The sequence below is a fragment of the Eulemur rufifrons genome, chromosome 24, assembly GCF_041146395.1.
Source record: "Eulemur rufifrons isolate Redbay chromosome 24, OSU_ERuf_1, whole genome shotgun sequence".
NCBI classification, from domain to species: domain Eukaryota; kingdom Metazoa; phylum Chordata; class Mammalia; order Primates; family Lemuridae; genus Eulemur; species Eulemur rufifrons.
The window spans coordinates 32,986,978-33,011,967 of record NC_091006.1 but is presented as its reverse complement, the minus strand read 5'-3'; the positions used below and the strand labels follow the sequence as shown (position 1 = coordinate 33,011,967).

At 43.9% G+C, this 24,990-nt stretch overlaps 1 protein-coding gene across 2 annotated transcripts in view; it reads right to left on the bottom strand.

The window, feature by feature from the left end:
- Nucleotides 1–377: 377 nt before the first annotated feature.
- USP46 (ubiquitin specific peptidase 46) overlaps nucleotides 378–24,990 on the bottom strand; it is a 48,722-nt gene continuing 24,109 nt past the window's right edge. Inside the window, exons 3-9 of one of the 2 annotated variants that reach the window (XM_069458577.1) lie at nucleotides 22,879–23,092; nucleotides 21,223–21,452; nucleotides 13,482–13,558; nucleotides 8,990–9,073; nucleotides 6,738–6,935; nucleotides 3,365–3,443; nucleotides 378–2,166 (exon numbers count right to left, since the gene is read on the bottom strand). In XM_069458577.1, coding sequence (XP_069314678.1) covers nucleotides 2,065–2,166; nucleotides 3,365–3,443; nucleotides 6,738–6,935; nucleotides 8,990–9,073; nucleotides 13,482–13,558; nucleotides 21,223–21,452; nucleotides 22,879–23,092 — 984 coding nt within the window. In that variant the 3' untranslated portion in view covers nucleotides 378–2,064. Of the gene's footprint in view, nucleotides 2,167–2,498; nucleotides 2,525–3,364; nucleotides 3,444–6,737; nucleotides 6,936–8,989; nucleotides 9,074–13,481; nucleotides 13,559–21,222; nucleotides 21,453–22,878; nucleotides 23,093–24,990 lie in introns of those variants that run through there. The other variant, XM_069458578.1, reaches the window with a different exon arrangement.

The following is a 24,990-nucleotide window of genomic DNA, read 5'->3' as shown; positions in this document are numbered from 1 at the left end:
TATGACTTAGCATTTCAATATGACTTCAACAGGCTTCCAATTGAAACTTTTTAAGAATAAATTAGTTTCAACAGTCGTTTCAAAGGTAATTTTAATAGTTTTCTTATGAATCAGTTCCAAATATATTAGAGATCAACCATCATTTTCTTAAACTTTGTAACTTGCAGTCAAATATATGGGTTATATATAATACAAACATTTCCCTCTTATCAATTACCTTCCATTGGAAAGTGCCTCTCCTTAAAATAAAGAATAAAGACTCACCTTCCAGGTACTGCATATGTTTCATGGAAGAAAAAAAGACAAAATATTTATAAATATGAATTTGCCTCGAAACAAGGCAAGGTACATTTTCATCACTTGTATAAAACAGTAACATGAAGATCACCCTGTTTGTCTTCTCCAGTGAAAAGTAAAATGTTTCACTTCAAGCATGAACAAATGAAATGTTGGCATGCTTATTTAAATTCTGAGCGATAAACAGTTGAAGATATTTCAAAGACAAGAAATCCAGTTTTCATCTAGATAAAGTGCTATCCTCTTCACTGTTGCGAAATGGCCACTAACATTTTCAATTTCAGTTCACATTATGCCAAACGTTTGCATGTTCGTTAGCAGATGCTTTCGGTAACAAAGTATCATGTTCACAGTATAACATAGTGTATGGAAGTCAAGTGATTTCCCAAAGGAAGCCAAGATCTATATGACTTGTAGTTATTTGTAGGAAAACAAAAAGCAGCCCAAGGGCAAAACAGCAAATCGACCCTTTTAATAAAAGGTACCGACACTCAAATGCTCTAATAAATACATATATAACACAAGTGAAAAAAAAGGTAAAACTATAGTGAGATGAGGTTCTTCCAAAACACTGTCTTGTCAAGCATTCTAGGAGTCTGAGCCAGAGAAACCGCTGCCATCCTGTCCACCCTCCACTCGCCCACTGACACTTCCTCCGCCCCAGTGACACCCAGCTACCTCCAGCACTCCCTCCAGGGAGCGTCTGTATTTGCCCTGGGACCGGCCAGTGCCTCGGTAAACAGAGCATGTTTAGCAATTAAGTTGTATGACGTGCGGACGGCTGTCGAGGTGCAGTACCTCTGTTGTTCCTGATGGAGACGATGTCCCTGCTGACTGGCCAGGGGGAGTTTCGCCAGCCCTGCAGCCACGGCTGCGGCTGCGGGACATCAGCAGGATTGGAAAGATACCTTGAGAAGCTCAGCAGTGCCAGAGACGGGATAAACACAACTCACAGGACCTTACAGAAGAAAAGAGTCACTAAAAGTCAACAGCACAGAGTTATTTTCCTGAAACTTGGTTTTGGTAGAAAGATAAGAAAAGTAATTTTCACTGTCCACAAAAACTTCCTCCTCTTGGCTTTGCCTGCCCTGAGCACCATAACCTTCTCAGCCCCTGGAATTCTACCGGCTAGGTTGGCACAGCGCGGTGCAGACGCCGGCCACCCACGGCCACCACGAACAGCTCCTCTTCACCCTGTTCCACGTGGAGAATGCTTTTTAGTCTTGAGGTCACTCACTTTTCAGCATTTTTGCCTGCACAAACTTAAAGCTATAGTTGCAGCCCTAAAAGGGGAACAGCTACCCAATTCTCTGTGCTTGTGACGGAAAAGAGGAAGAGAAGCTGAAAATGGGCAGCAACGCTTCCAGGGGACAAGTTAAAGGAATGCATTGTAAGGAGACCCCTGAAAGCCATTTAGAAGTTCAGCAAACACCCCAAACAGACTGTAGACATTCATAGCCAATGTCATTCTAACTCAGCCAGACGTTAACTAGTGGCACAGCCTTCACCCAATCCTAAAATCAGCAACTGTTATTCATATAAATCTTCCTACTATCTGATTGCAGTTAACTCTACCTCAGACGGAAATAAAATCAAGAGTAGCGCTGCGTGTAAAAACAACAAAGGGAGACAGTTTAACACGGCCAGACCATTGGGACTTGGAGTGATACCGTAGTGGGCCGCTGGGGAAGAGGAAGTCTGCAGAGAAACCGGGTAATAGTGCTTTGAACATTTTCCCCGCTCGAATTAGTCCCACGGTTCTTTAAGTTATTCTCTTGACTGATAGAATAAAATATATCCAGATTCTGAATTTTTTGATATATCTGATGTCAGACCATAGAATTCTTCAATAGCTTGAGCATCTATTTTCTGCAACAGAGGAGAAATAAAATAATACAATTATTTAACACGATTCCTGGGGAGAGGGAAGAAAAACTAATGGAACATACAACAAAATGCAAGGAACACTATTTATTATAAAATCAAGATTAGGAACATTTAACAGCAAGTGGATAATTCCACAGACTTGACAGAGGGACATCATTTCATAAATTGGAAATCACTGAGGACGAAGGCCACCCTTTCAGCAACTGTATGTGGGCACTCTTTGAAGAAGCCAAGACTTCTTTCTCTCTTTCAAATGGTAAGCTGGAGGGTCTTGGGAATAACCTTAATTTTTTCAAGCCACCAGAGTTCATTTCCCGTAGTGTTATTCCAATAAAACAGCCTAGTGAGTTAACAGATCATGTCTTTGAGTGTAGAAGTCACCCCGGTTAGTATTCCTTTACGGCAAAAGTCAATATATGGAATGCTTTGGCATAATGTAAAGATTTCCAGGCCGGGCGCGGTGGCTCACGCCTGTAATCCTAGCACTCTGGGAGGCCGAGGTGGGCGGATTGTTTGAGCTCAGGGGTTCGAGACCAGCCTGAGCAAGAGCGAGACCCCATCTCTACTAAAAATAGAAAGAAATGATCTGGACAGCTAAATATATATATAGAAAAAATTAGCCGGGCATGGTGGCGCATGTCTGTAGTCCCAGCTACTCGGGAGGCTGAGGCAGGAGGATCGCTTGAGCCCAGGAGTTTGAGGTTGCTGTGAGCCAGGCTGACGCCACGGCACTCACTCTAGCCTGGGCAACAGAGTGAGACTCTGTCTCGGGAAAAAAAAAAAAAAAAAAAAAGATTTCCAGATCCAACAGACTGAAAAAAAGTACTTTAAACAATAATCAATGTAAGAAAAAACTGTTATGATAATTTTATTAGAACTCCGAAGTCTTATTATTTGCCGTGTACCAGACAGGGCTTTGGGCACGGCAGGAAACAGGACTTACATGTAAACATGACTGATGGTGGCACAGAGACACAGGGACCCCTTGTCCGTGGCTGGTCAGTTAACAAGAACACAGTACTCATGAATCCATGATCACACCTCTCCCCCCTCTCTATGGAAGTTGTTTTCAAGTCAGATCATGGGGAAACAGATCTATTTTTTAAAATGTCCACACATACACATCCCCCCAAATACGACCCACGCCCCGTGCCAACTGAAGAGTCATCTGCATACCAACCTCTACAATGTCGTCATCAAACAAAAGCCAGAAGCCGTGACTTTTCACAATGGTGATGTAATGCCCGCGATTAGGACCACTGGAAAAGAACAAACAAGAGGAAGTTTCCAAGTGAACATTTACTTCTTTATAAAACTCCACCAAGCTCTTTATAAGCAGCGATTCACTAGGGAAAACACTATGTCATCAGCATAAATAAACTGGTATGATGCGTGTCTATGTGCACAGTTGCTGGCGGAGCGGCGGGTGCTGGCAGCGTGCTGGACACGGGGAGCACACGGGTGTGCGGAGAGACGTCTTCCACCGACTCGATCCAGCGGGGAAGTCGGACACTCCAACTCAGCAAATAGGAACGAATAATTCCTGTCTGCCCACTCTGTGCCAGGCCCTACCCTGGCTGCTAGGGGAAGAAGCAGTGAACAAAACAGAGTCCTCACCTGCTGGGGATTTGGGGTGCAGGGTGGGTAGGCAATAAACTAAACATGCAAATACGTAAGTGTCAAAGAGAAGCTGAGCTAGATAACGGGGGCAGTGAGGGAGGGAGGAGGCCTTATCTGACAGAGGGCAGTGAAGGGAGGCCTCTCTGATAATGTGAGGTTTGAGCAGAAGGAATCTCCCTGAAAGAAATGGGGGGGGGGGGAAGCCACGTGACCCTGGGATGGAAGTTTCAGGAACAGGGAACAGCAAGTGCAAAAGCCTGGGGAAGGCACAGTAAGGCGGCCAGAGCAGCCAGAGCTGGGGAGGCACAGAGGGGCAGACCACAGGGCCAGACCACAGGGCCAGACCACCTGGGCCGTGAGCGAGCCGGAAGGTGAGGGATTCTGAGGGGTGGTGTGATCTAAGTTTTAGAAAGACGTTAACAAAGCAAAATGCATAATAACAAGAGCTAACATAAAAAGGCATATACTATGCTATACAGAAAAAAGCAGAAAGAATAAATGGCTGTCACTATGTGGTTATATTTGAGTTGCACGATCGAGAGGATTTTAATCCTATATCTAGAGTTGTTTTTTAACACACTGTTACTGCTTAAAAGCTGAATTTCCCCCTTAGTTTACCTCCTGTAAACACAAGGTGATGCAAATGATCTCTTTCCCGGCCCCGCCCTGCGCTCCAGCCCTTCCCTCCTGTCCCCTGCACTTGCTGTGACTCTTCCAGAAATGATCCTCCCCCTCTCCAGCACCTGCGTCCTTGGCCCACTGCAACATGTGCTTAGGCCTCAGATCAAAGGGCACGTCCCCAGATAAACCTTCGCTGACCTCCTTACCTGAAGAGGATCTCCATTACTCTCTCCCATCTCCCTGTTTATTCCTCAGGGCACTAATCAAAATCTTAACTTATCTTGCAGCGGTTTGTTTTTGGCAGTGGCAGCCAGGGGCGTTCACTTGTTCATTTTCAATCCTTCCTGATAGATCCTAAGCTTCACGAGGGCAGGGCCCCTGTACTGTGTGTCTTTTCACCACTGTATCTTCAGATCCTGGCATGGGACCCAGGAAATAAGAGTTTAAAAATAACTTGCCACTTTGGCAGGCTGAGGCGGGAGGATGGCTTGAGGCCAGGAGCCTCGAGAGGAGCCTGAGCAAGAGCAGGCCCCGTCTCTACTAAAAATAGAAAAATCAGCCGAGTGTGGTGGCGCACACCTGTAGTCTCAGCTACTTGGGAGGCTGAGGCAGGGGGATCGCTTGAGCCCAGGAGCCCGAGGTTGTTGTGAGCTATGATGACGCCACTGCACTCTACTGGCCTGGGCAATAGAGTGAGACCCTGTCTCAAAATAAAACAAAAAAAACTTGCAGCAGAAGTGCAAGAAATGCACGACACTGTGTACCTGCTGCAACCGTGGCCCAGGAGTTCCAGGCATGGAAGGGAAGAAGGGCTCAGCTCCTCAACCTCAAAGCTGTTCGGTGCCACCTGGAAGCTGCCCAACCCCACACACAGGCCAGCCCTGCCCCACGCAGGGGAGCCCACCTCTAGGGGGAGGCGTCTGAAGAATGCTAGTCAGTGGTGCCTGTCTGTGACTTGGCACCAGCTCACCCTTGCTGCCAGGGCTCCTCTCGCTTTGTGCTCATATTACAGAAACTGACAATTTCAGCACCAGCCTCCCACTGGTCCCCCAGGTCCCCTACATGGGTCTCTGCCTGTGCTCCCGAGGATCAGAATCGGGCCCCCATAGAGACCCACGCTGAAAGTCCTTGCACCCTGCGCACAGCCTGTGCACCGAGCCCTTCCGTTTCCCCGTCACCAGCCTCCCGGCACACCCTGCGGTCACACCACGGCCACCACCACCCACCTCGGCAGGCACCAGGATCTGCCTGGCCCGAGACCTCCTCCAACCCTGCCCCAGCGTGTTCACGGCTTGGTTCCAGATCGCTGGAACCCTGTGTTCTTAGAGGGAATAACTGCTAGAACTCTTCTTCAGGGAGAACACAAAGCTGGCTTGCAAGTAGCCAACAAGCATGACTTACTGAGAATGGAAGAAAACATGCAGTGACTTAAAGTTAATGCACACAGGACTACCCGTGGGGTGGCTTCAGATGTGAAGTTACAGTTTCTGGTATCATCCACCCCAGTACGGAGTGAAAAATAAACCAACCCGCTCCTCTGCATGGCGATGGTATCCCTCCTTGTGGTGAATACATAATCCAATCCCAGCAGACGGAGAAGAAAAGATGCTAGCTCCACACAGGCCCCGACAAAAAACCTAGGAGGGCAGGGGCGAGCTACGCCTACTCCAGGAAAAAACATAAATCCACCCCAGTGAGCAAAGGATAACAAACAGGCCAATTTTCAATTTACTCTTCCATGCTTAGACCAAACTATGGAATAAAATACCATCTACTTAAAGGACTTTCAGCAAAACACTTTGCCTCTCCGTATCTAGAAGGCTTCTCTCCCTTATTCTCTCTTTTCTGGATATGTACCTGTTACAGAATGCTGGGGAAAGACCAAAAATAACAAAGAATATCCAAGAATATATTTTAATCACTCAAAATGCCATAAAATTATCAAGCGTGATCTATTGCGTCTAGTCTTTATTCACACATCTTAAAATGTTTTTTGAGATCCTACCATGTACGCAATTTTTATTTTAAAAAAATTAAAATCATAGTATAAGCATTTATCGCAAATTCCTCATAAGCATCATTTCTATCCAATGGATATTATCTCCCTCATGATAGAACATTTAGATTATCATTACTGGAATGCCATTTATTTTATGTATGTCTATGGGTATGTTTATATGCACTTTGAGATGATCAGTAAGCGTTTGGAAGAGATTCCCGCAAGTACTGAGTACCACGGCCCGGGCAGGGTGTGGCTGGGTCCATTTCGGCAAAGGGGCAACGCTCACACCCGCTCCCGGGCCTGCCTTTACCTGCCACAGTGGACGACCACAGCGACCAGGTCGTACATGCGGTCCAGGTTCACCGCGTCGCTGGAGGTGTTGAAGAGCCGGAGTTCCAGCGGGAAGACCACCCGGTAAGACAGCTTGGTGTACCTGTGCAGCTGCTCCATGTACTTGAACCGCTTGAGGTGCAGGGCCAAAATCATGGGCAGCTTTTTTACTCTCATCCTGAGAAACCACGAAACAGAACGTCAGCTATACCCCAGCACCTGTGAGGGGGACAGAATAAACGCACCGTCCCCTGCACGATGCAGAGCAGGACGGAACCGGACAAACTTCGAAGCAGCAAATAACCAAACGGCTTTGCAGGGGTAAATCACGCCTGCTTACGTCCAGCTGACGCACGTCACGGCCCCGGCTACCTGGAGCATGGCAGGGATAGGAAAGTGCCAGAGTGTTCTCTGGCCACAGGAGAAGTTCCAGAGTTTGTGCACCAATAAAAACAGGCTGTGCAACTGTTCTCTGTCACTGCCTTCTACCTCCCAGAGAGGAGCAATATTTAGACAATCTGCCCCAACACAATGGAGGAGGGTTGAGAGCTTTTGAGGACAGGAAGCTGGGAAGAGGACGAGGCGGGAGGGTGCAAACTGGACTTAGAGGCCCTGAGACCCGGCAAGAGGATGCTTTGGACGCACGTGCCCAGGCACCGGGATGCCACGCGTGCCGGGCTCACTCTCACCCCTGCTCTTGTGATCCTGGGCAAGTCACTCCCCTTCTCTGGCTCTCGGCCCCCTCATTTATAAAATGTAGGGGTTGGCTCAGGGCTACATCTCCCAAACTGGGCTCGTGAGAACACTGGGACGTTCACAGACGTGGGTATCTCTGTCCAAGTAAGTTTGGACAACGATGCTTTCTAGTTTGAAGATCCTCTATGTGCATTACCAGACTGGAGGTTTGAGAAATCCTGCAGCAAAGAAAACTGTTCTGTTTGATGCTGCATTTCCCAAACTTACATCAACACCAGCTGACCATTAATAACTCTCCTCAGGAAAAAGTTACAACGGTAATGGTTTTCGTAGAGAACGTGGCTGGAACGGAGGGTCTCCCGGTTACCTTCCAGCCCCCGTTCTATGAATGTACTGAGTTAGTGTAAATGCTGTTAAGTTTGTGAACACTTTTAATACATATTATTTGAGACAAACAAATTTTAAGAGAACATTAAGGAGTCTATTAAGGTAAAACCCCATTGATGAAAATAAGCAAAATAAAAAATTGGTAGGAAGAATTATGAGGAGTCCCCTATTTTACAAGGACAGATGACACTTTAATGCGTAAGACCTCCAGGACTGAAAAGAAAACATTTTAATGCCACACAGGAGCACCTGGGGCTGGCCACAGGCAGACTCGGGCTGTAAGGACGGGGAGCTGACGTTGAGTTCTCTTGCTACCTACTCGCCACCTTCACTCCTGCCTGCCACAGTGACTGACCTTGGCTGCAACAAGAAAAGTTCCTCCCATGTCTGGGCAGAGGAATTATTTCAGCCTCGGGTCTAGACCCCTGAGGATTCCAGCAGGCCGTACCGACCATATCCGCAAGCTATCTTGAACATGCCAGAACCACTGGCAAGATACATTTAACTCACGGTAAGGCCTCACAGGATTAAAATGTCAAGTTTCTTGGCTTCTGGGGACAGATAATAAGGAACAACTGGTTGTCCGAGATTGTCCAAGAGCCGTGACAAGTGATGTTGGTAAACAGATGGAGAACCCTGGGTCCTATATCAATTCTTGTCATCTATCCCAATCACTAGGTGTGATTGATTTCTTCATGACTCCCTATTACAGATTTTTTTAACCTTTGTCTCTAAATAAGACATCCCAATGTTTAATATAAACAACAATTACAAACAACAACACTGGGTGTCTACTATGTATCATGCACTGTGTGTGCTAAGTACTCTAGATAATATATCTTTAATCCTAAGAGGACAGTGATTGCATTTGATCACCACTTGTTTATCCACATTGTTTCTGGCCCACAACAGCACTCGGTAAATGTTTGCTGAATGAACAAACGAATAGCAAACAGCTGGTCAAATGGCCAACTCTCCAAGGTCAGCATTCTTCGCCCAGTTTTACCGGCGAGGCAGGTAACTGACTTGCCCAAGCTCCACGGTTACGAGCCCGTGAAGCTCAGGTTCAAGGCCAAAGCCGGTGGGCTCCACGGTCTGGAGCCTTCTCCCTACACAAGCCGCCTCCCACCGAGCTAAACCTTTACGTACCGTTTTTGGGCCTCCTGTTTGCTGCAGCACGTTTCACAATAATATTTTTGTTCACTACACAGTGTTTCTGTGTTGCTGAAGTCTCTGCAGAAAAAAGCATTTTCATCTTTAAAAATGTCCAGACGTACTTGGTTTACCGTGTTTTAAACCCGTTTACTATCTGCAGGGTAATTCTTAAGTCAAAGCAAAGAAAGAAAGAATCAGAAAAGATCCCTGAGGCCAGGCACCATCGTGACATTAGCGCATGTCTACTGGACACGCTCTTCTCAATGAATGTGAATTCACCGCGAGAGATTTTCGAACATAGCTTTATTTAATGGCACACAAACAGATAAAAATTAGGGTTTCCAACTGAGTCAGAAAAAAACCAGGACTTGACAGAGAATACCTGTAAGTTGGAAATTTAAAATTATAATAGAAAAATACTATCCATTGTAAAAGCCCACCACAACAATATAGGTCAGGTCCAAAACAGTCAATCACATAACATGTTAAGGTGACATTATAGCACAGTTAATGGAAAACAGTGCATCCCAGGTAGTCCATATTTTCAAAGAGCACAAATGTAAAGACAGTGAAATGTAAACCATACACAACTGCCCTTTTGTTGGACTAAGAAAAACCCAAATTATCGGCCCACCGCCTCCTCCCCAGCACTCCCCGCCTCCCAGAGGACAAAACTTGAGGCTGCCTCCTTCTGAGAACAGCAGCCATTGTGTTTGTTACAGGAGGATTTGCCTTGTCATGATGTTTTACTCTGCTACTTAGGGTTTTCATCTTTTAAATGCCATAGCTTTTCATTCCTTTCCGGTCATGAGATTCTGCTTAACATTTCTGTGGGACTGCTTCAAAGGCTCAGGAGGATACACAGAATGTATCACCCCACGGATCTGAAAACGTCTGACATTTCCTTATTCATAGAGTGTCCTAGTACCGGAGTGACCCGACTTCATTAAATAGAGACTGTTACTTGAACGGTGTTAATGATGCTACCACTTACCCAGATGACTCACTAAATCCCCCGGTGTTCACCGCAGCCCCCCGGGCGAGGTCCTGCAGATCCACAGACGGCACCTGCCCTCACCCGGCTCACAGTGTGACACGCCATGGACAACAGGAAATGTCCAGGGCCGCTTAAACACGGGGCGCTGCACGTGATTCCCTGCCTCCAACCGCCCCCCGCCCCCCGACTCCAAACGCTCACCAGGAAGGGGATGGGCAAATGACACCCTTCCCCATTCCCTCACGGCAACCCGACAGTGGCACAACCTCAGCTTCCTCCACATCCTGTGATCATGAAACCTTGGGGACATCAAAAATGGCTTCTTTTCACAGGCACGTTAGGAACCCAGGCCATCAACAGAACCATGCTGAAGAAAAAGAGTCTAGCCTAACCTAGAAGACAGTTCGCAAACAGAGATGGCACACTTGTCCTAGATCCTTGGACCTGCGGCATTTGGGGACAGGAGCTGAGACGGCAAACCAACAGGACACACTGAGGTAACGGGCGTGGAGGGGGTGGGAGACCCTCGGAGCCTGGTGAGCGGGAAGGCAGGCGGCCCCCGGCCCACACAACACATCACACCCCCGAGAGCCAAGCAGCTCTTCCACTCCGGTGTTGGGGACCTGCCCCGAAAGATGCTTTCTGACACCTCAGCAAGTGCCTTCATTCTTCTGAAAGGTTCCAAGCAGCCTGAACTCCCGAAAGAACCGTTCTGTCAACCTGGTGCTCACTGACAAAGATGCACGGTGCCTTGCTATGACCCTATAAAATATGTCTGAGCTGGGACACCCTGCACCCTGGGGAAGGCCCGCCCTGGCCACGCCTCCTACGCCGGCACCCCCACCGCCAGCCACTCTCCAGACCTGTTCTATTTCCTTTAAAGCCCTGACCATCGCCTGTGTGTTCCCACTGGAATGCAGCACCCAGAGAGCAGAGGCCTCGTCTGAGCTTCACCCCTCCATCCCCAGCATCTAGAATAAGCACCTACGACTTCTCAGGGAGAAGAAGAGAGGAAGAAGGGAACAGTGGGGGAAGAGGAGTCCTGTCTTCACGGCAACTCTGAACACACTTTCAATGCATCAGGCAATGCACGGTATCCATAGCAACCCTGGCCAAGTAGCGCTGTCACAGGCTGGGCTCCTTACCTTCGCTCAACCCTAACGAGGAGGCATTTTTTTTTCCATGAATGAGCTCCATAGCATGCTAAAAAGATGGAGGAAAAGGTAATTCCCTCATGGGTTTTCAGCCCAAAATGCGTAAGTTTTAAAATAAAATAGATTATCTTAGAAAAAGAAAGACCAATGGTAGGGCATCTGTAGCATTTACTAACTTAATTTTGTGAGTGTATATGAGACAGAGAGAGAGAGAGAGAGAGAGAGAGACAGACACTGCCATGTGAACGCCAAAGCATCCGTCTGTATTAAAGATTAAAATTTATTTTTAAACGTAATGACTAATGACTTCCACTTCATCCTCTCTCTTCTCAGTGGGACTCTTCTCTAGACCACATATACTTATTTTTAATCTCTCTGGGGAAAGGAGAAATAGAAAATAATAGAATCATACTGATTTAAGAGAAAGGAAGCTAAATCAAAGACTCGGTATCACTCATGACAGCTACAAAGGAAATAAAATACCTGGGAATGTAAGTAACCAAGGAGGTGAAAGATCTCTACAAAGAGAACCACGAAACACTGAGGAAAGAAACCACAGAGGACACAAACAAATGGATAAACATATCATGCTCATGGATTGGCAGAATCAACACTGTTAAAATGTCCATACTATCCAAAGTGATTTATAGATTCAATGCAATTCCCTTCAAAATACCACCGTCATACTTCACAGATCTACAAAAATAATTCTACGCTTCGTTTAGAATCAGAAAAGAGCCCAAATAGCCAAAGCAATCTTAAGCAAAAAGAACAAATCTGGAGGCATCACATTACCAGACTTCAAACTATACTGCAAGGCTACAGTAACCAAAACAGCATGATATTGGTACAAAAATAGAGACATAGACCAATAGAACAAAAATAGGGAACCCAGATATAAAACCACCTACCTACAGCTAACTGATCTTCAATGTTCACTGGGGAAAAGAAGCCCTATTCAATAAATGGTGCTGAGATAACCAGACAGCCACATGCAGAAGAATGAAACAGGACCCCTATCTCTCACCACCCTCAAAAATTAATTCAACATGGATAAAAGACTTAAATGTAAGACATGAAACCATAAGAACTCTAGAAGAAAATGCTGGAAAAACTCTTTTAGATATCAGCCTAGGCAAAGAATTTATGAATAAGACCCCAATGGTAATCACAGTAACAACAAAGATAAATGAATGGGAGGGACTTGATTAAACTAAAAAGCTTCTGCACGGCTAAGGAAACAATCAACAGAGCAAATACACAACCTACAGAATGGGAGAAAGTATTTCCATGCTATATAGTCAATAAAGGGCTAATGACCAGAATCTACAAAGAACTCAAGCAAATCTGCAAGAAAAAAACAAACAAACCCAAACTAAAAAGTGGGCAAAAGACATGAACAGAAGCTTTTCAAAAGAAGGTAGACAAATGACCAAGAAACATATGAAAAAATGCTCAACGTCGCTAATCATCAGGGAAATGCAACTTAAAACCACAGTGAGATATCACCTTACCTCTGTTAGAATGGCTTTTATTAAAAAATCCAAAAAACAATAGATGCTGGCATGGATGCAGAGAGAAAGGAATGCTTATACACTGTTGGTGGGGCTGCAAACTAGTACAACCTCTATGGAAAACAGTATGGAGATTCCTCAAAGAACTAAAAAGTAGACCTACCATTCAGTCCAGCAATCCCACTGCTAGGTATCTACCCAAGGGAAAAGAAGTCTTTGTATCAAAAAGACACCTACACTCAAATGTTTACTGTGGCACAATTCATAATTGCAAAGATGTGGAATCAACCCAAGTGCCCATCAATTCATGAATGGATTAACAAAATGTGGTTTATGTATACCATGGAGTACTACTCAGCCATGAATAAAGATGACTTAATACCTTTTGCAACAATTTGGCTGGAATTGGAGACCATTCTCCTAAGTGAAATATCTCAAGAATGGAAAAACAAACACCACATTTACTCATTATTAAGTTGGAATTAACCAGTGAACACACATGTGCACAGAGGGAAGTAAAACTCAGTGGAAATCAAGCAGGGGGGAGGGGGAAGAAGGGGAAGGGCAAGTCTAATGGGTACAATGAACACTATCTGGGTGACGGGCACACCTATAGCCAGACTCAAGCATTACAAAAGTGATCCATGTAACCAAAAACATTTGTACCTGCTTAATATTTCAAAATAAATAAAGGACAATAAAAAAAAAAAAAAGAAAGAAAGAGAAAAGAAGCTTTTCTCCTAAAGAAATACAGGACTTTCCCCCCAATTATTTACTGGCCTGTTCAAAAGCTCAAATCACATCAGAGTTCATGAGGTTACCTTAGACAATGGGTAATAGATGTATTCTGTTCCACATCAACAGAAAGGTCAAGAAAATCTTCATCTTTGCTACTAACCTGAAGCAAAAAAATGGAAAAAATATATTAGGCACAAAATACACAGTAGACATAACAGATACAACTTTGAACATTTATAGGTAATCATAAACTGCAGCAAAAATCACAACCGCAGTTAACAGTCATGTGTGGCTATAAATACTCACTGGCGCCCAGAGTTACCTAGAGAACAAGCCAATCTAGAGAAAAATCCCAAATGCTCAATTCAACCTCATCCCTATCCCAGCTCTGATTCAGAACTTCCAGTAATGAAAACGCAACCAGATTTCTCTTCCTGTCCATGCATTTCCCGTTGTTTCAAAGTATCAAATATCCATACAGCTCCCCCAGACTGAAAGAATGATAAAAAAGGAAATGGAAAAAGGACTAGAGACAGAAAACATAACCCTGAGATGATCACCCCTTCACTGAGTTATTTTCACTTCTTGCCAGTCCCTCAGAAATCACTTGCTCCCTCCTGTGACCCGTCATCGCTGGAAAGCCACGCTGACCACACATAAAGCTGTCCTCTGCGAGCGCCATGATGTCTGTGGTGACAATCAGACCTGGAGCTGGCCTGGAGCCTGTGGCCTGCTCTCAGCCTTCCACAGCTCACCCCACACTGGTCCCGGGTCTCATACTTATCGAGGCTCAGCGAGCAAGCGCTTGCATCCCACTGATTCACCCACAGCCCTGGGGTCTCCCCGTCTTGCTCTTGGAGCAGGAGGGACAAGTTGGCCCAGCAACAACCTTGATGTGCTCTGTCAACTGGCAGCAAAATGAAAATAACATTCCTTTAAAACTGTGACAACTACCCTATGACCCAAAATTCCAGAAATTAAAGAAATATCCCGAGATGTGGGCACACTCTTTTACACTTTTTGAAGCACACACGAGAATGGTCGTTGTCCAGATCCACAGCCTGTATCTCTGCCACTTGCAAAGTGGATGACTTCAGGCCGGCTGCTAAGCCTCTCTGTCCCTCGGTTTCCTCATCTGTGACGTGGGGACAGCAAGAGGACCTTATAAGGTTGTAAGGATGAACTAGGGTAACACATGTAAAGTGCTTTAAAAAGTAAGTAGTAAGTACTCAATAAATTGAGGAGGGGTAAAAAATTTAAAATGGCCTAAAATAGTCAAAAAGTTGGGAATGATTTACTATATTATGGTTATTATATTAAATGAAAAAGTAGGCTACACAACTGTACATAAACTAATTCTAATTGGGTATAAAAAAACACATCTCTACATTTACACACACACATCCCCTCCCTTACGAATCTCTACCATTCTGCTTTAGTTCTTTTTATGGCATTTATTCCTGCTATGGTAGAATGCATTGGTGGCCCCAAATCTTCGCCATTGCCTGTGCATGTGACTCTACAGAACTGCTCCTCAGGAGGTGACTGTTTCCCAACCCCTGATTCCCAGTGCAGCCATGTGACTTAGCCAGTGGGATGCTAGAAGGCAGGTTACAAGCAGAGACTGGAACAAGCATTTGGGAAACAGCTGTCTTGCATCACTGCAGGAAGGAGAAGCCCAGGCTAGCCTGCTGTTCCCAGGAAGAAGAGGGGAGACCCATCCTAAATAAGGTGCCCCAGCCAAGGCCAGTCTAGAGCGAAACCCCCAGCCACCCTGCACACACACAAGTGAGCCAACTGAACTACACACACACAGCTCAGCCAAGCCCAGCCTGCAACAGTCAACCCTTAGCCAACTCACAGCTGCATGAGTTATAACAATAAATAATAGTCTAAAGTTCAGAGTTCTGGGGTGGTTTGTAGCACAGCAATAGGTAACTGATACAACTACTTCACATTATATACTTTTTATTTGTATTTGTTTGTCTCCTTACTAAACTGAAAGTTCAAAAGACTGGCTACTATATCTCTAGTACCTAAAATAATTCCCAGCTTTAATAGGTACTTAATAACTATTTACTAAATGAGCAATAATTAAAGACTGAACAAATAAGAAGATAATCTAAATGCCAACAGCAGCATCTGAGTGGCAGAATTATGAATGATTTATTTTCTTTTTCATACATTTCTGTTTCTGATTTTTTAAATAATCCACAGGGAATATATTTTTTAATTAGGAAAACTTTTTTACTTAACCTAAATGGCCCTTCTCTGAAAGAAAATAAGAGGAGTACAACCAAATGAAATCATAAATAAATTAGATAGCCAGGATCAGATTCCACCTAAGCTCTTATACGAAGGAGGGGAAAAAAACATTTCGTTCTCCTGAATGCAAATTTTTCTCTCCCTAATGATTTCAGGGAGAGGGAGAAAAATCTAATTTATTAACTGAAGAAAGTTACTGTACCTTTCTCGATTCCAAACGCAAACTGCTTCTAGAATTAGAGTATGAGAAAGCACTGCTCAGGTGAATCAGCCCTACAGGGGACATCCCAACATGGCACCAAACCTTTCCACTTGGATTTTTCTCTCTCCTTGCCCTAGACTGACACAGTCAAAAGCAATGAGTGACCACGCTTTTCATTTCTGCGGAGGAAGGGGTGGTTGGTTGGAGGTTCTTTTTTTTTTTTTTTTTTGCATCTCTCTCTTCCAAAAAAGCTGCCAGAAAAGAAAACCATTTTCTTCCCACACACAAGGATCTCATTCTGGTCTAAGTGAAAATACAGCTTGTCTCCAAGGAAACATCTATCACTAAGAGACTCCCATACTCTCAGCAAGCACAGGATACATCTTATTCTCCTTTCTTTGCCCTCGATTCTGGGTAATTTTGGGAACCCCCAAAAACTCTAGTTTAAAAAGGCTAGAAGAGGCCCTACCTGCTCTTCTTTTTAAAGCAATTAATTACAAATCAATTAATTGAACAAATTAATATATATGACATACAAATAAATCATGAGCCTTGCTAAATTCTTAAGTGATGAAAGTCATAAGCAAGCGTGTTTCCAAATCCCCAGATTCCTTTCCTGGGCTTAGAGAAGGTGATCAGGCGGCAGCTCTGGGCTGCTCAGCCATGAACTGACAGCGTGCTGGCTTCAGGTGGTACCAAATGGTGGGCTTGGTCAGAGTGGCAGCTACGGCCGATCTGAATCCCTGGGACTCCGCATCTCCACTGAGCGCGTGATCTCACCTTCCCACATCCCCCAGCCCCACTCCTGCCTGTGACGGCCTCAGGAGCTCTACTGGGTCAATGGGAAACTCTGCAAACAAAGCAATAAGGATCTGTAAAATTGGTATTTAATAAACCAGTTCTTAAAACAAACTTTTGGTTCTAGTAACAACTATAAAAGCGACTGAGAAGCACTGAAAAACCACAGATTTGCAGAGCAAAAAACTCAACCTAAATAGATGGGGAGAAAATTAAAATAAACAACAACAAAATTAAGCTCCAGCTGGCCTAACAAATCTTATGAACCAAACAAAGGAATAACCAAGGGAGCACTCAGGCCAGAGTGGAAAATCCCCAAGCCCCAGTTCTGAAGTGCCTTTATCAAGGCTATCTGGAAAAGTCAGCCATGAATTACCCCCAAAATAGTCTCTCCAAGCCCATTGCAGAATGAAACTGTTTCTCTCTATAAATCTCTCAGTTGACATTTGCACTACAATCACAAGTAACATTTACAAAGGGTGAGACCCAGAAAAGAAAATCGTTGTTTTCTGAAACCATGAAGGCTGGCACAAAGATTGTCCACAATTGGAGGAACTGGCAGCTGAGGCAGTGACAATGGCAAGATGCCCCCAGGGGCTAATTTGCTGCAGTTTAACCCCACCAGGAGACCTGGCAATTCTGACCCAGCACCACCTGAAGGCCGTCTGTCTGTCCTAGGCACAGGACTTTCCCAAAGGGCTCCCTGTTTCTCAGCCCCTGAAGGAAACCTTCCCTTAGGTCTTCCTGCACACCCTGAGGCCTCAACGGTTTACAGTAACAGAAAAAGCCTGCAGGCTATGTGTTTTCTTAGAAAGTAGAGAGCTTTCTAACAATTAGAGCTTTCTAAAAATGGAATGCATTGCCCTGGGAGATTGAGTTCCCCGCCCCTGGACAGGGTCCACCAGTTGCTGGTGACCAACTGGCCGGGACATCACAGAACAGACGCAGCACTGGTAGAAAAAAAGATTAGATGACTCCTAGGATCCTGCTCAGTTGAACGACCTAAGAAAATGAAGGTGATATCCACATAACTCCAGAGAAAGAACACTTTTGCCTCAATCATCTAATCATTTCAGGGGGAACAAATGTAGGTTTTTCCGATTGCCCCATGTGCCAGACAGACACACCCACACTCTCATCTACTTCCGCAAACCAAGTATAAACAGCTGGCATCCCTTTATAACAAATACCATGGCATCATCCAAAATTTTCAGAGGAATCTTTGGGCACTGGCTTCCTTTTTGATAAAAAAGTGTGTGTTTAGGCTATATGTGCATTTTAAAGAATAGTTTCAAAAATACTTGTATGCCCAACACCTAGATTAAAAAGTGGAATATTATCAATAACCCTGAAACCCTCTGTGTGCTTCTTTACAATTTAATTTTCCTCTCCATCTCACCTTTAGCTCAGAGGTAACCACTACCTTCAATTTTGTGGATCAATACTTGTTTGTCTTTGTAGTTTCACGCACGTATGCAAGTGTGTTTCTAGACATTTATTTAGCTCTGCATGTTTGTGGCTTTTATGTAGATGAGGGATGTACATGTATTCTTCTAAACTTGCTGTTGTCATTAAACATTATATTTTTGAGATGCAGCCATTTCTTTGTGTGTATCATGGTTCATTCATTTTTATCATTTTGTAATATACTGCATTGTATAGGAATATACTGCATTGTATAGGAATATACTACATTATAGCATGTATTATGGGAACATACTACAAGAAATAACTGCACTAGCTCAGTTGAGACTGCCAGCCGAGCGTTAGGGGTGGCCCGAGCCAGGGTTGGAGCCGTGGGGATATTGAAGAGGGAGATGGAGATATTAGCGAGAGACACAGCAGACAGAAGTCGGCAACAGAACAGACATAAGGTGAAAATGGTGCCAAGGAGTCCATCCTTATTAAAACAAAGAGACTGCTAATCTGTAAATTACAGTATTTGCAATATAGTCCTAATTTTGACATTTAAAAGTACATAAAGTTATTCTGAAAATAAATTGAGTATCAAAAAGAATAAACTGTAATGGATTACAATATATGAAATATGCTAAAATTCATGAGTTCATCAAAAAACAATAACATAAGAGACAGAGAAGGAGAGAAAGTGTATTAAAGGCTCTAACAGTGTTGGAGAAGTGGTAAAAAAATGAACTAAGTATACATGTTGTAATCTCTAGGGTAACTGCTAAAAGAATTTGGAACTAGCAACGTGATAGATGCCACACAAATTTTTTTAAAATATTTCATTGATCCAAAAGAAGGCAAGAGAGAAAAATAAATATAAAATAGGTGGGTTAAATAAGAACAAAGAGTACAGTGGTACAAACATACTGCCATTTTCCTGTACATGTTAAACTATAATACAAGGATGTTTCCAGAATGTGGGAAATTCTACAGGACAAAGAACCTGATTTCCTCAACCAATAAATTGCAAGGGAAAAGGGTGGGTAGGGAGGGTAAATGGTAGATTAGGAAACACTGATCAAATGCAATGTGTGGACCATGTTTGGATCCTGATTTGAATTAACCTACTGCTAAAAAAAAAAAATATGACCTAATCAGAGAAATTTGAACCCTGAGTGGATAACGATTTAAAGGAATTGTTTTTAGGTGTGATAATGGTATCATACTTATTATTATTATTTTTTTTAAAAAACGACTTCTTATACCTTTTAGAGAGAAATAACAATGTAATGAAGAGATTACAAATGACACGATTTGTTATCCGGGACGGGCTTAATAATAAATCCATCTGATGAGGGTGGAGGGGGCGTGGGAGAGAACAAGATGAGCCAAATTGTTAATAATCACTGATCCCCGGAAAATACACACATGGGATTTACCATACTATCCTCCCTACTTTTGTATGCATTTGAATTTTACTGGAATATAAAGCATAAAAGAACAGAGGGAGAAAGGGAGGGAAGGAGGGTCTCTAGATAGGTTAAGTATATGCAGAAAATGTCAGGATAGGTTTTAAAATGTTCAAGTGGGTTCTCTCTGGGCTAACGTGATCACAATTTTTAGAAAGTGTTACAAATTCATCATCTCTGGGTGAGAAGATTACTGGTAATTTTTAGCCTTTTTTTGCTCAGCTATGTTTTCTAATCGTTTCCGTAATGAGCAAATCAGAATGTTGATTCAAAAATTGTTTAAAAAGATAGAAGGAAAATTGCCAAAAACCAAAAAGCCTCCCCCGTTACATAGATGTTGACGTGTGAATCCACATTTCTTAACCATTTCTGGGTCAGAGCTTGCAAGGGACCGAATGTCTGTGTCCTCCCCAAATCCACAGGCTGAAACCCTGATCCCCAATGTGACGGTATTTGGAGGCTGGAGCCTCGTGATGGGATCAGTGCCCTCATAAAAACAGACATGAGAGTTTGCGTCCTCCAATTCCACCGAGGACACAGCAAGAGGGTGCCCATCTGCAAAAGAGAAGGCCTCACCCAAAACCACACCCTGCTCACACCCTGCTCACACGCCCAGCCTCCAGAACTGTGAGAAGTAAGTTTCTGTTGTGTGAGCCACTCATTATCATACTGTGTTATGACGAACACACAGGCCTTTTGTAGACTCTGATGAAAGCGACCCTTTCCAGAAAAATGCACAATTTTTCATAAAATGTCAAGAAACTGAGACCCCTAATGAACCTATAGGCTTTCTATGTTGTTAGTAGTTATAATAAATAACAGTAATAGCTGACATGCATTGCATATTTGCTATGTGCCAACCACGGTTCTAAGTGTTTTACAAGTGTTAATTCATTTAATCCTCCCAGCATCCCTATGAGATGGACACTCTCATCATCCTCATTTTACAGAGGAGGAGAGTGAGGACAGAGAAGGTGAGTACTTTGCACCGGGTCCCAGTTACTGAATGGAAGAGCCGCTTACAAACTCAGGCAGGCTGGCTCCAGAGCTGGGCTCTTAACCAGCAAAATATGAGGCCACCCATAGAGTTTAAATATAACAAGCAAATAGGACGTCCTGAACCATGCTCTGGAGAATGTCTTCAAATTCAATTAACATTAATCACCTACCCTATGCCAGAACCATGCGAATACACAAGCTCACCAAAGCCTCAAATAGCACTGTGACTCGTCCCAAATACCCAGCTAACTGTTGTAGTATAAAAATACGAGTCAAACCTGTCTTCTGACTTCAAGTTCAACATACTACAGCTGACTCCCTCTACGTTGGCGTGATGGTCTGTTCTAAGCCACACATGACCTCCTCATGACCAAAATCTTTTCAAGATAACTTGTCAGGGTCTAATTCAATAGTTTTATTTGTGAAGCTTGAAGTTTGATCACAGTGCAAAGCAACTCAGCATTTAAGGAGATTTTCCTTCATTACTCTGCTTTAGCCCACTGAGACATCCTGGATGGATACGAGCTTGCAAAAGTTTGCCCTTGAGTTTCATACGCATAAAGACGACTGTCCACATATACAGAAGGCAACTGCTAAGTGCTACAATACCACACTACACGCACATGCAACACAGTCCGTATAAATGTGCACACGCAAGTTACACGAGAGCCCCCCAATACTCACGGTTTCACAGTTCAAGCATCGAGTCTCATTGGTGAGCGTTCCCTGAAAAATCTCATGAACCCAGGTGAGTTCTGGTTTATTATTCTCCGCAGGTTCGTTCATGTTGCCATTTTTTAATTTTCCGTTTTGTTTTTCCTGTTTCTTCTCTTCCTGCAGGATGTCCGCAATAGTGTTGAGCAAATAATTTAAAAATTCATGAGCATCCTGCTGCATGTAGTTATCAAAGAGATCTGGAAAGGAGGAGGGTGTCACTTCAGTCTCCGGTTCTCGAAAAGCAAATGAACATGCTTAGCTTTACGTGCCACGCCTCAGTTTTTATACTGAATGGATGGACAGGTATGGAATTCAAAAATATTCATTTCTACTGTGTGGCTTCAATAAGTAAGTTCCAAAAGAATTTTTGTTCATTTCCATTCTGTGCCACCCACCAAGAACTAAATTTCCCCATCTCCCTAAAGTCATCATGGTTATAAAAAGCTACCAAAATCTGTATTTGTTCTACAAAAGGACAGAAATTACCTAATAAACTCCCTGATAAAATGTCAATTTTTAATGTGATGTAACCACCCATGATCAATTATTCATTGGTAATTTATCTAGAGCAACTGGGGTCTCTTCTCAAAGACCATATTAAACCCTGGACCAGCCTGCAAGCAGCTTAAAGGAAACACATAAGGGAGGTGGGGAATATGTGTGAGCGTGTGTCTATCGGATACTGTTCTGACACCAAATACGAATGATTCCAGAAGCCGATGGCTGTTCCCTGCCGTAAGGACCAACAATCGAGAGAAGGATGCAGCTGTGAGACTTCATCATCAATCACGTCCACAACTAGACCGAGGGTGCTCTGCTTCCTTCGCTACTCAAATTATTTTTATTCTGCTATGTTCAACTATAACAGCTTCAAAAGACAGCAATCAAATTAAACAAGACTTTATAAAACAAACATCTGATTAACTGTGCAAGCCTGCAGGAGTACCGGTGGATCTAGGATAAACACTAGTTGCCGAAATCAAATATTTTTATGGTCATAAAAATTAACAACACAAAACTTCTGCAACACACACCTTTGTTTCTACCGCCACGCCCCCAGAAGAAGACAGAGAAGCCAGAAAAATTAGGACTTTTTTTAATCATACAAAGCTATCAATTTGATATCCTTCAATTATCTTAGGTAAATAAAAATCAGTGGTATTATTTTTAAAACAGCAGAGGTGCTGATTAGATAATACGCACTTACTTTAATCACTTATGACAAGTTTATAAAACAGGACTATTCTGTCCAATTATTGCACCAACCTATGTACTCCAATGACTGTCTCACTCAGAAGTCTGCCTTGGACCAGTTTTTTCTCTTACAATGATCCTATCCAGAATGCAGCAAATAAAAAGATCGTTCTAAAATGGGATGCCAGATCTGCACTGTAAAGCATATTTATTAACATAATCCAGTTCTGTTGTATGTGTACTGGGTAGGGGAGAAATAATGTGTTTTTAAAAATGATACTTGAGTAGTTGACCACACTTATATCCCTTTTCAAAAAAAAAAAAAAAAAGAAAGAAAAACCAGCTCTTCATTTTGAGGATACACAGAACCCATCAGTTTTCCTTATTTCAGAGCAGAGCCTGAGACAGGTCACGGTGCGCACCACTCACCGTTCTCTTTCCTCAGCCTTGAAATGAACTTCTTTGGCGGGATGACGCCGACCTTCTTCTTCTGCGTGGCGATGCTGTGGAAGAGGTCCGCCAGGCACGTCAGCAGGTTTTCCTTCTTTTTCTGCTGGGCCTTGTATGCCAGCACATTCTCCCGGAACGGCCGGCAGAAGTACAACGCCTGGAGCACGGAGTTGCAGTAGCAAGTGTTTCCAAACTGCCAAAGGACAACAGGGACGGCTCACGTCACCTTCCGGGGACGAGCCACCTCTGGAACAGGTGCAGAGGGGAGAAGGGCCACCCTCTACGACCTGGCCCAGATTTCCCCGCATCGGGAGTCCAGCTTGCATTAGGAAACTGGTTAATGAGAGACCAGGGACAATCTGATCAACAGGGAAACGAATAAAAATGTTGTGATTCTCGTGCTTCTCTAGCCCATAGAAGTCTCTAAAAGGACAATAAACACTCTGCCTCAATAAAGAGTCTAATGAGACCTTCTGGTGCTTATAAAAAGAGAGAAGAAATAGCGACATAACATGAAGACCCAGGAAAGCAGCTGGCTAAAAAAAGATGCCACATTTGCAACACATCAAAACTCCCGTGACAGGGAAAATAAAAATCCAGGTCAAAGAGAGATCCGGCAACTAGGAACCACTGGCTCGGCTGAAACAGCCTGAACTGATCGGGGGCTGGTTTCCGTTTTTCCCTTTCGAGCTTCCAAGCGACGCTGCCCACGGGCTCAGGCCACGGTTCCTCACCTGCCCCAGGGCAACAGAGGCAAGAAGGGGCCCCCTCATGGCCCCCTCCCAGCTTCCCACCCTCTCAACTTCCAAATTGCCCTGGATCTTACTTCTGCCAAGGTGACAACTGTCCTAGTCCAATACCACCCCAATTCCTCGTCTCCTGCAGTCGGACTGGGGCCCACCCAATAACATCTGACACCCCTCACCAAGCGTGGACACTGAGATTATGACAACAGAGGGAAAAGATGTCACTGGTTTTCAGCTGGAAGACCAGCTCTGTGGGAGAACACAGCAGAGACTACCACTTTAGGATTTCTCATACACAGCAAAATGAAAAGGAAAAGAGGCTAAGGAAATAACAGATTACAAAATGCTATGCTAGATTAAAACAGAGAACATGCACACCTTCTCAAAAAAAACTGGTGGCTGGCTTGTGTGTCGTTTACCCAAGAGCAAAACAGATGCTCACCATGCTCGACATGACATTTCTACACATGCTAAGACAGAAGCCTTCCTATTTTTATATTTTAATCTACTTTGACACCATTATGTAACAGGAGACAAACCTCTTTTTTACAGAGAAGCTGGAACTTCGATAAATCACCAATCTAAGGGAACGCAAACGAAGCTATTAATAAATACAGATCTAGCAATTCTTCCACAAACTAGGAAACGGCCTTAACGCTTTCTTTCTCCACAACCTGCACAGAATTCCCACTGAACGACTATCTTCACGGGGCTGAGCAGAGGCCTGAGCATAATGGCTGAAGAAATTGTATTAAAAATTGGGTCAGTATTGCACCACCAAGATGCCCTATATTCCAGAACTTTTAGCTTTCTTCCTTCTACTCTTTCTCTTCTGCTCGGTATCTCACCTCTACCCAGGCTCCCTCCAGTAATGCTTGGCCCTGACCCAGCAGACAACTCCCAGGAAAGAAAAGCAACTAACATTTACCAAGTGTCCACAGTGTGCCTCAGCCTCATGTCAGGGTCTTAAACAGGGGCTCTCATTTATCCTTCATTATAACTCCAAGGGTAAGAAACCATTATGATCCCCATTTCACAGATGGGGAAATGGAGACTCAGAGAGGGCAAGTAGCTTGCCCAAGATCACACAGCCAGTGAGCAGCATAGACAGAATTCAAACCTACATCTGTATTACACTGAAGCCAACGTTCTTTCCATTATATCACAGGCAGCATTTGCTTGCAGAGACTATTTCTAGCTTCCCCAGTGGAAATTACTACTTATCACACCTAGACACTGGCAGACTATGCTCAGATCAATTGTCCAGAAAACGAGGTGTTTATGAGTTAATACACTCCAGGGGAAAAGATCAGATAAGGAAGCAAGCCCATGAGGGTGGGTACAC